The sequence below is a fragment of the Manihot esculenta genome, chromosome 13, assembly GCF_001659605.2.
Source record: "Manihot esculenta cultivar AM560-2 chromosome 13, M.esculenta_v8, whole genome shotgun sequence".
NCBI classification, from domain to species: domain Eukaryota; kingdom Viridiplantae; phylum Streptophyta; class Magnoliopsida; order Malpighiales; family Euphorbiaceae; genus Manihot; species Manihot esculenta.
The window spans coordinates 4273913-4285179 of record NC_035173.2 but is presented as its reverse complement, the minus strand read 5'-3'; the positions used below and the strand labels follow the sequence as shown (position 1 = coordinate 4285179).

The following is an 11267-nucleotide window of genomic DNA, read 5'->3' as shown; positions in this document are numbered from 1 at the left end:
CCTGTATTATTAGCAACAGCAAAAGATGGGGTTTCTGATGTTGAAGTGGTGGGCAATGGGCACTAGCCAGTGACAAGGATCAGGTATTTCTCCGGTTGTTAAAGAGCAAAGGCTAGAAAAGAAATTGGTAGGGTTCCTTACAGGGCATCATTAAAGCTGGGGATTTGGGAATCCATGTGGTCTCTGCTTCTTTTGGCAAAATGTGAGACTCCTCAAATCCCACAATGTCCTTGCCTCTTGTTGGGAACCCATGTTCTCAACTCCCAACTCAATCCTGCTGGCAAACTCTCTGTTTGGTTCCCAGGAAATTAATTTCCAGACTTCTTTCTATATGCACAAATCCAAGTAAATAGTTTTACCAATTATGATGAGTATAATGGGTATATTCTTCAGTTTATTTCAATTATGTAGTAGGACATTATTTTCATATTATCGACATCAATAATGGGTTGAATCATATTAAGATGTGAAAATGCACTGGAGCACTGGTGTGTACCGTGCATCTAAATAATCAGTACTCTATGTATCCAAATTTCCATATACTAATATCCATCTCTTATCAAAAACAAGTCATTTATGGATATTGCAAATTCTTTTCATTACTAAGTCATTTCCTTGGAATCTAGTATCACCTTTTCATGGAAATGATTTAAAGTTGAAAATATCACTTCTCGGCAACCAATTGCTACCGAAGTTAACAATTTAATTGGAATAAACAAAATATGCAACAAGAATTCTGAGAAGCTCTTGTGAACATTTATTATGTTGCGTCAAATTCTTTAAGAAATGTTTGGCAAGCCATACAAACATAAAGAATATACAAATAACACGCCATAAGTGAAAAAATGTTTCACAATCCAATCATAGATCCAGAAGAATCAGGTTCACCTTTCAGACAGCATACAGCCTGATAATCTGGTTTATTTTTGTTCTGCAAACGGGGCAAACCCCTTTCTTGCCTTTGATCTCACTCAAACAAGCCATGCAACCAGCCATGTGACCACAAGGAATGCATGCGCCTTCTACGGGAGCTTCCCAACATATTATACATGATGAAGAGCCACCTCCATCATTCACATCACTTGTTGCAGAAGTTCCATGCTCTACAGGAGGAACTAATGAATCCACTGGGCTAAAATCAACTACTGGATAGTGGATTGGTCCTTCACTTAAAACCTCATCAGGAATTGGGGGAGCCGATGGAGCTGATGAAACTGAGGTTGTGATACCACCACTTGTTTGAACTACAGGGGTAGCATTACCATGGATTCCTACATGACCTTGATTACCGAGTGGACCAGAAATAGGCACACCCCATCCCTTGTAGTCTTCTTTTTCTTCCTTGTCTGTCCATCCACTGCTGCTTGCCTCTGATTGTGCAGATGCAACAGCTGTGCTCCATCCATTGTGACTCTCACCATGTTGAGAACGTTCCCAGCCATTTGCATTACTTGTTCCAGAAATCTGCTGAGGATTAAGCGGTGGCCTTTCCTCCGTTGCAGACTGAATGGAAGCACTTAATGCCATTGCCAAGTCGAGAGCTTCTGCAGATTCTTGTTGTCTACTCACTGGATCATTATCATGGTGAGTTGGCGGAGGCACAACCTGAAACATGATAGTGGAATAATTAGGTGGTGATTGCATGACACACTACGAAATGAGAATAAACAGAGAAAATGCCAATTGTTTGAGTACAACAAACAAAACCCTTCCCAAACGAATCCACACTAGTTAAACATTTTTCCCATCTTTTGTTTTTGTTCCTTAGGATGCCAGTTTGGGGCAGTGAGCCATAAACCCCATCTAATATTTCCCAAGGAGCACCAGCCAAGCTAGGAGTATTTGATGAAAATAGAAATCATTTCTTTCTTCTGCTGAACATCAACTCATTTATGATGGACTAGATCAAATAGAAGCTTGTAATGCTTCCTCAACAAATAGTTCTCCCTTCTTTCTTCAGTCCCCATAACGATCAAGTTCATGGCTCAAAGTAGGCCTACTTTAGTTTCCTTCTCTTCATTCTGACATGAGTATAGACAACTCATTATCCTTCTCTAATAAATCAGGTACCAGTGTGCAAGTGGAACTCATTGAATAAAATAGACTTGAGTTTCTCTGAATGCATGATCAAATTTGGATTATCACTTTCTAACCGATATGCTTCATTTTATGTCCCATTATGTGAACAATGACTCAGACGAAAAGTGAAAACATATTGTCTTCAAATTACTTCAGTGCTAAAAAAAAATGAGTTTTACCATATAAAATCTGAAACAGCCGGGCCCAAACTGGCCCAAATAACTTTTGAACTTACTTTTCCACTTGGCCCAAAATGGTTAACCCAAGTTATTTAGTAGTTCTGTGCTAGCTATTATATACAAATCTATTTTCTTCAAATCTTCCGATGTGGGACGGTCAGCGCCGCCATTCCGCCAAGCAGGCAGCTGACCGTTACATTCGGTCCCGCTAAATTTTGCGACGTCCTCGTCGCAACTGAATCCATTACAATTGCTAACCAGGACCGGACCCTCGGGTATTGTGGTTCGCTAGTACCTCGGGCGGCTCCACCTCGTCTCTCACGGGTAGCCCTTTCCTCGCAGGCTCACTAGCTCTGCACAATTTGTCTGACCCAGGGTGGCTCTGATACCAATTGAAACAGCCGGGCCCAAACTGGCCCAAATAACTTTTGAACTTACTTTTCCACTTGGCCCAAAATGGTTAACCCAAGTTATTTAGCAGTTCTGTGCTAGCTATTATATACAAATCTATTTTCTTCAAATCTTCCGATGTGGGACGGTCAGCGCCACCATTCCGCCAAGCAGGCAGCTGACCGTTACATTATCATACTCCATGAGTCATTGTCATCATGGTAAAATTACTTCAGAGCTCCAAAAAATGATTTATCATATAAAATCGTACCCCATGAAATATTATTATCAGTGATATCATATTTTGCAATATCTTGAATGGGAGCCAGCATAAGTTTTATTTTGTTCATCATCTCTAGGAATCAATTCCAAGGATGCTGATGAGACGGAACGTTTAAATTCAATGCTACATATGAACAGCACAAAATAACAGTAGTGTACCTGAGGAATTCCTCTGCATGCATCATAGAACTTGTAAAACTGCCGTTTGTCACCCTCATTGGATGAGAAAAATTTGTATTGATTTTCTGGGACAGAAATACAATTAAAATAAAAAATAGCTCAGAATGACCAAAAGAATTTGTCATATGATAAATATTAACTAATTCCCAAAAAATTTTGAACTTCAGTGCTTTTGCAATTCTATTAGCAACTTCCAGTTTTAATGATTTAGTGTTGAAACTTTTATTTTTTTCCCAATTCTATCACTGGTATAGAGTGGCAAAATCGCAGACAAAAATCAAGGCCTTCCAGTATCCAACATAAAGTTGTGCAAGCATAAAGAAAATTGCTGTGATAAGACAACAGCCCAAAGTAAAAGTGGACCAGGCTGAAAACATTCAAGTAGTATCAAAGACACATTAGGACAATCCTCAGTTGCATGATGCTTAGCAACTAAATATGATGGATCACATAGCATATAAACAGAATGCAACGAGTGTCAATGAAATTCATATTGATCAAGTAATAATGAGTTACATATTTGCCTAATGTTACCAAAGAAGTCGAGAAAATATCATCCAAAAGAAACTGGAAAGTTGATGCCACTTGTGCTCCCCCTCTCCTCTTTAGGTATTACAAGGTGACAAATTTAGCTGAAGTCTTCATGTGTGATTCCAATAGAATGCATTTTGCCCCTCCCAATTCAAACATGATTTTTATCTTAACATGAAAAGAACATCATATGCTAAGTGATAATTGGATGGCACAGGCAAAAATATTAATTAATAGTGACTTACTTGTAGAATGATCAAATATGGCAAGCCCTGGATCTGACTTATGAAATTTGGGTTCCTCAATTTTTGCCTTCCAAAGAGCAATGACTGTGTGAGGTTGAGCATCCTGTTATTAATCAACACTAAACTTAAAAGATTCACAAATAGAAGACAGAACAAATAAACAAACAAAAGGGGGAATTTGATGTTGTTAATGCAAGAGCATAAATTACAGGTAACAACTTTTCAAGAAAAAAAAAAGTTAGACTAGATCACCTAGTCAGCAGTCAATGCATGTAGCTGCTGCATTGGTGGAACTACTTCTGGTGGATTTAAAACAAAAACGTATTTTTTTTTAAAAAAAAAGCAAAACTTCCAAGTTCCAAAGAACTGCAAGGAAGCACCACAAAAAATATTGCTGTCTCCCATAAGGCCATAACAGGACTTGGACACCATTTTGCAAGTATACAGTGCTGAAGAAAGCAAAAAAGAACCACATAGATCCAGCCAACAACAATGATAGTTGGGGCACAAGTATGCATTTTCAGAAAATCATATCCTTTAATGAAAGAAATTTATTTGATAAAAAAATGTAAAAAAAAAAAAAAACAAACAAACTAATGCTACAGTTCTTTTTTGTGTATTTTTTTGGCAACCATCCCATGGAAATGATATATCCACCCATTAGCTACGTCATTTCTATTAAAACAACTATCCTTAAAAACAGCCTGAAAATAAATATTCAACTAAACCATATTATGACCTTGGAAGTATTAAAAGAATATTCTACATAACAATGCTCCTATGCAAACGAGTGCAAAGGTAATTTATTGTAGAATCTACATCATAAGTCTGGAAGAGAATTGAACAGTTGGAAGAGAAGACCTGCAAAGCAGAATAAATGGCAAGCTCCAGCCTGAGGGGCTTCATGGAATTACTGGAGCCACAAGGTGTAACGACAACCCAGCTACAAACAATGAGCCTCAGTCAGCTAATTTAATTGACGCTGTATGAAAATGGTAAAAAACAATTTTTAAAAAAAAAAAAAATCAAAGCCTTCAAAAATAGAGGTGCTGCAATTTGATAACATAAACAGGATTGTGCAAAAGCATTATAAAGAAAAGAAAATTAGAAGAGATGCATTAAAAAATAAAGTTGCATTGTACATACATTTTTCTTGATAATAATTGAGGAGTTAATGCTTTGAGAAAGCCTGGACCATGAAACTCCCGTAGCCATCCAGAGAAATAGCAAATACGATTCTAAAAATGAAGATGAATAAAATTAAAAATTCAGCCATATAATCATCTTGTAACATCCATAGCAAAATTCAGAAAATTTGCAATTTTGACGTAACAAGCTCACCTCAATAGCACGGACAACATTGGTATGCCCCTTTATTCTTGCAACATCCAATGCAGTGTGGCAATCATCATTCCTCACCAAAGCATTTGCTGACATATTAGTTGAAGTAAAACCCATTATATTCATAGCAAAAGTGAGCACTTAACACGCAAATTATGCCTCCCACAGCTCATGATTAATGGCTTAAAGCAGCAGAGAAATCTTAAATGTGATAAAAGATAAAAGGCATACCACCACTGGAAAGAAGCAATACAACAGTGTCCTTTAGGCCTCTTTTTGCTGCGTGATGTAAAGGAGTACCCGCATGACGCCCTACAGATTATGAATGTGCATTTGCATTAATTGTAGGTGAGAAAACACCAAGCTCTCCATATAGTTAAACAAATGACTGATAAACCAAAATGCGAAACAAATCAAATACGGAAAATTTTTGCATATACTCTAAGCCATAGAACTAACCAGGGCGATAAGCATTGACATTGGCTCCCATTTCAATCAAAGTTTTTGCAACATTGAACAACCCAGAATCCATGCAAGCCACAATGAGAGGAGTTTTCCCGTCTTTGTCAATCCACTACACCCAGAAAAGTAACTTCAGACTGTAACTTTCTCTAAACAAAGTTCCACACACCCAAGATTTCCCATTTGCTCTTCAAATATGCATTACCCCCAGAAGAAGAAGAAGGAAAGACTTGCAGAATAAATTAGCATGCTACCAAATCACTGCAATTTCCCTTTGGCCTTTAAACTGCTCTCCTCATTAAATTTGGTTTACATTTTGAGAAATTTTTAAAAAAGGGAGTAATATCGCGCATAACATTTTTTCTTTAAAAAAGAGCCCTAATACAAATCATGTGGAAGCCATATTTGAAGCAAAGAGTACGGTTTTGTATATACCTCAAGATTAGCACCTTCTCTGCAAAGAGCTTTAATGGCCTCCACATTCCCAGAATTAAGAAGCTGATAAAGCAGCTCTTCTTTGGATTGATTTTGGCTCATTGAATCAAGGCTTTGCCCCATAATTAGAAAGCTTGTTCCTCTTCTTCTTCCAGAATTGCAGAGATTGATACGAAGCAATTTTATGGATACGAGGGAAGAAAACTTAGCAACGAAGAAGAGAGCTAATAGTTTTTGCGGTGGAACTTCCAATCAGAGTTCGTTGAAGTTCAACCTCTGGATTTTGTTAGGTGGTTGAGGGTTCATGATATCCTGCAGAGGCAGAGCCGTGCGGTTGCCCAGCTTGCTGTGATCATCATTTTTTTTTTTCAAAATTTTCTTTTCCTATTTTTAATACTATTTTATAGTTTTAAATGATATTTGCTGTGCATCTTGAGCTTCCTTTATTTCGTAAAAGTATTTCTTGTAAAATATTTTAATTTTTTTAATCTGTTTTTTCTCTTTAAATTAGTAACAAAATTAAGGGAACATTTTAAAATAATATTTAAAAATTACTTCATCCATTATCATAATTTATATTCATTTTACTTTTAAATAACTTTTTATTAATTTTTTAATTATATTTATCTTAAAAATATTAAATATTAAAAAATATTTTTTTTAAAATTTAATATAAAATAAAATAAAATATAATTATAATAGTTAATTTATATATTATTATAATATATAAAAATAATAGATAATAATTTAAAAATAATTTTTAAAAAAAATAAAAAAAAATTATGAAATTGAGGGAGTAACTGTTATAATGTTCTTCATGTTAAATTCAGCTGGATAAATAGAAACCGTTTTCGGCCAATTGTAAATATATATTTTTAGGTAATTTATGATATAAGCCAAAAATTTTACCATAACATACAACTTAGCTCTTTTTTCATAGGAACTAATTAAAATTTTATTTTGTTAATAAAATCATTCTACAATTAAATTTACAGTTAGTTATCACAAGTTGAATAAATCAAACAAACTAAATTATTATTAATATGAAAATTATAAATATTAAATTATTATAAATATTAAAATTACATAACTAAATTACTACAAAATAAATTTCACTTTAATTGAAAGGTCATTTTTGTTAACAAAACAAAGTCTCGGTAACTAAACCTGTTGCCCATTTCTTTTTTAAAAAATAAATACTAAATTTTAAAAATTATATTATAATTTGCTTTTTTTATTTTTTTTCTCTCGTCCATAACATGTTTTATTGGGTATAAAAATAGAAAAAGGGTGCAAAGTGGACTATCGATGAAACATAAAGCTTTACAAGGCGACCAATGATTTTCAGACATATGTAAGAGGGGACAGCTAGCTTATAAATACCCCCACTTGGCACCATTTTATGTCTGTAGAGAGTGAGCGTCACAATGAGGTTCCAGTGCACCATTACAAGATTCTTGGCGAAATTGTAAGAGCCATGACAAAAAACATCTGCTGGGCTCAAGCTACAACTGGATCAAGCCGATCAAACCAAGGAAATTTGAAATTGCAAATACCTTTTATGTTTCAATTCAAATCACAAAAGTTTTGATTTTCTTCCCACCTCGCCAGGCTGAAGAGTTCCGCGATTTGGATTTTTGTTGCGCCAGTTCTTTTGTTGTGCAAGATTAGTCGTTGTTCCTTCTCAAGGTTTTGGCAAAAAGAAGAAAGCAGGAACTCTCGGTTTCAGTTCCCATTTTAGTTCCAACAAAATTCTCACCAGCTAAGTGTAACATCTAAGAGAATTTGAAGGGTTAAAAAATATAACATGGAATCATGAACGGGAAACAACAGAACAAAAAGAGTATTAAAAGATGGAGGGAAAAAAAAAACTATCTGAACTCGGTTCTAGTGACTTGGCTCTCTCTCCTTAATCTTTAATCAGACTACGCCACCACTTAGCAACTCCACTAACTCGCTTTTCTTCATCTTTGAAAACCCTTTTACACCACGAGACTTTGCAATTGCTCTCAACTCTGGCAACTTCAATGAACTCAAATCCTCATGTTCAATCTCCTCTTGTATATCACTGTCCGCCTCCGCATCAATAATATTTGAAGACTCCTCTTCAGATAACTCATTGAATACATCCCCATTGGGGAAAGAGGACTCTGGCTCCTGCTCCAATTCCAACTCAGCCTCCTCTGCCTCCAGTTCTGTCTGCTGGACAGCATCAGGAATCTCCTCAAGTTTCTTCTTTTCCTCACCATTTAAATTTAAATAAGGTGTAGAATTAGCAGGATCCTCATTTGAATAAACGGGCTGGAATTTCCCTCGAGGAACTGGAGACTTGCGTCGAAAATTTGATGGTGGTCTGGTAAAAGAAGAGGAATTAGGTTCGAGGACTCCACTCCTTTCTTTGTTATTACGATTAAGGAAAACTTTGCTTTTACCCTCACTATGCGATCCCCTCTGTTCCTGCTGGTCCACAGCAAAGTCTTGACTGCTGACTTTCTTCTTCCCTTGCTCAATTGAGTGTTTCCTCAGCAGCTTAAGAAGGGAATCCACAGTTTCACTCTCTTTACCTTTTCCTTTGGAGGTTTCAACCTTCTTCTCTTCTTTGACTGCAGCTCTTTCACGCAGCCGAGCCTGTACCTTCCTGAATAGTTCAACAATCTCCTTCTCTCTTGGCCCTGGGGCTGCAGTAGATTGGAACTTTGGGGTATTTGAAAAGGAAAGCAATGGCCCATTCTTTGAACTTAACAAATCAGATTCATCAAGATTCTCAAAGCTGTCTCTCTCTTCATTTGGTCTGTTCCTGTTTCGGGAGAAACCTTGTTTGCTTTGCTTGGAGAAGTCTGAGTTTCTTCTAGGACCACCTGAACTTGCTCTGCATACAAAAGATGATGCCCCAGCAGCACATTTTATTGACCCAAACTTGATGTGTGAATGAATTCTGTGACTACCATGAGAAAAAGAATGGGATACAGCAACTGCTTTCCCAGAAATTCCTGAACAAGGGAGATACCAGCCTTCTGAAGGTCCACAACCTATAAGGAGCATATATCCACATACAAAAACAGGAAGATTATTCAGACATTCTAAACTTTGTTTTGTTTGATGAGAATAAAATCTAGACTTCAAGAACTTGACTCTTACTGAGAGTTAACAAATCAAAAATGTTTTTTAACGGTTATCACAAATTTAAAGAAAATCTAGTTAAAAAAAATACTTGGCTTCTAGCATCATCGCTGTACTCTTCTTAATTTCCAAGCACAGTGCAATCTTTTTGCCTGTCCTTTGTGTATAGACCCATGTATGCTTAATCACATCAATTCTCTGCACTTCTATAATGAATTGAATACCAGAAACAACACCATAATCTCTTATGCAATTGAACAGACAAGACAAACCACTGCTACACATTCGATCACAAAAACACCACAATCATACACGTTCATCATCAGAACAACTATTTGATATGAAGTCAAAAAGTCAGCTAAGCACCACACCAGATGTATAAGAGTTCTTCCCTTCCAACTACTTGCAAAATGAAGTAAAAGGTGATTGTATATTAAGCCACAGCTACTGTTGTACCTTGAGGCATCCTTCTCTACCAGCCTACTCCTCCATCTTAAGATAAATCCCACCAAAACCATGAGAAAGCTAACTCTATGCACACTATCACTACAGTTTTTATCATTGCTTATCAAGTTCTGCATAATTTTAAGATGCATGTCTCATATCAAATGTAGGCTAAATTAAAGAATACCTTTAACTTTAAGGAGCAGTAATAGGAGGAATACCAAGGAAATCAAGTTCAATAATGAAACCATATGCTCCTTAAATATTCAAATAGCATTGTAATGTCAAGAAGGCCAAAGTCTAAAAAGAATCCATTATCATAAATAGAAAGAAATATTTCAAGTTTTCAACTCAAAAGAACCCACCTAGTAGGCGGATTCAATATCTAATACATAAGGATCAAGAACAACAGAAAACAAGCAAGTCAAAAAAAGCCAACCTAAACAACAATACAATCAAGACAACAAGCAAAAACCAAATGCTGGTGTTTTGAAGAAAAATAATGCAAGTAAGCTAAAAGGGGAGAAAAAGCCAAGCCCCTATGTCCATCCAATACCTAAAACCATTTCATCAAATACATGGTAGGCAACAACCTCAGTTCGTAGGATGCAAAAACCTTCTAAAAAAAATTTCCCCAACAAAGTTCCAGGTAATGCAACACGCGAAACAGATAGAACCTTAAGAGACATCCCATGGTCAACAAACAAAATAATATAGTAGTAGAGTCCAAGGAAAACGTTGGCAACACTGGAGCTAAAGAACGAAGTAATCTTTAATACCAAATTGGGAATAGTTCACCGACTGCTAAAAATACACAGAACATGAGAAAGAGCATAAAAGTCCTTAAAGACTGAAAGCAATCTGCATAGAACTAGTTGAAGCTAAGAATGCAAGTATTATCTCTGAGCTACTGCAAATTCAATTGGTTACAAAGTAAGTGCTAGGAAGGAAAACAAGAGTAAGTGCTAGGAAGGAAAACAAGAGTGAGGATATCAATCTAGAGTCTCAGTCAAGGAAAAACCTCGAAGAAGCCCCAAGTTTGAATTCAAATTTTTTTCTTTTCTTTGGTTTCCTAGGAACCAAACAAAGACTACAACTTGAGGAACAAAACGTGAAAGGAAAAAAAAAATACCTGGAAGGTTCTTAGCGATGAGATGGACTGCTTGGGACATTGCAGTCGAGCTTGGGCTTGAGCTTGAGAGTAGATTAATGGCGGCTTTGCATTTTCGGGGGTGGTTGCAGTAATTTTTGTTTGCTTAAATAAATTATATAGGCAATTGATAAGGGACTTTTTGGGTATTACAAAAATATTGGCAAAGCGCAGGGGCAGTGCCTTTACTTGATTGTCGTTTCGTTTGTTTCTTCTTGACAAACCGGTTCTAATGTATTCTAAATAATGTCTAGTGCTGTTTATGGTAGCTTTCAGGATTATTTTCAAATGATCTTAAAAATATTAATTTAATTTTTATTTTAAGTAGATTACTCAATAAATTTTATTATTTATAAGCGAATAATTTAATAATACATAAGAAAAGTTCCAAAAGACGATTTTGTGAATACTTTTTATATTATTTATAAT

At 35.9% G+C, this 11267-nt stretch overlaps 2 protein-coding genes across 3 annotated transcripts; both read right to left on the bottom strand.

The window, feature by feature from the left end:
- Window positions 1-734: 734 nt before the first annotated feature.
- Window positions 735-6509, bottom strand: LOC110630339 (putative E3 ubiquitin-protein ligase XBAT34). 2 transcript variants are annotated; one of them, XM_021777786.2, is made up of 9 exons: window positions 6125-6507; window positions 5687-5801; window positions 5459-5539; window positions 5228-5316; window positions 5033-5124; window positions 4748-4829; window positions 3887-3989; window positions 3090-3175; window positions 735-1605 (listed from the first exon to the last, which is right to left on the bottom strand). In XM_021777786.2, the coding sequence occupies exons 1-9, from the start codon at window positions 6245-6247 to the stop codon at window positions 892-894; spliced, it is 1485 nt and encodes a 494-aa protein (XP_021633478.1). In that variant the 5' UTR covers window positions 6248-6507; the 3' UTR covers window positions 735-891. The 2 variants fall into 2 exon arrangements, with proteins under 2 accessions (XP_021633478.1, XP_043805836.1); XM_043949901.1 differs by lacking the exons at window positions 3090-3175; window positions 4748-4829 and having other exon boundaries at window positions 6125-6509.
- Window positions 6510-7814: 1305 nt separating this feature from the next.
- LOC110630187 (rho-N domain-containing protein 1, chloroplastic) lies at window positions 7815-10974 on the bottom strand. Its single transcript, XM_021777545.2, has 2 exons — window positions 10821-10974; window positions 7815-9153 (listed from the first exon to the last, which is right to left on the bottom strand). The coding sequence occupies exons 1-2, from the start codon at window positions 10858-10860 to the stop codon at window positions 8045-8047; spliced, it is 1149 nt and encodes a 382-aa protein (XP_021633237.1). The 5' UTR covers window positions 10861-10974; the 3' UTR covers window positions 7815-8044.
- Between the last annotated feature and the right edge of the window lie 293 nt (window positions 10975-11267).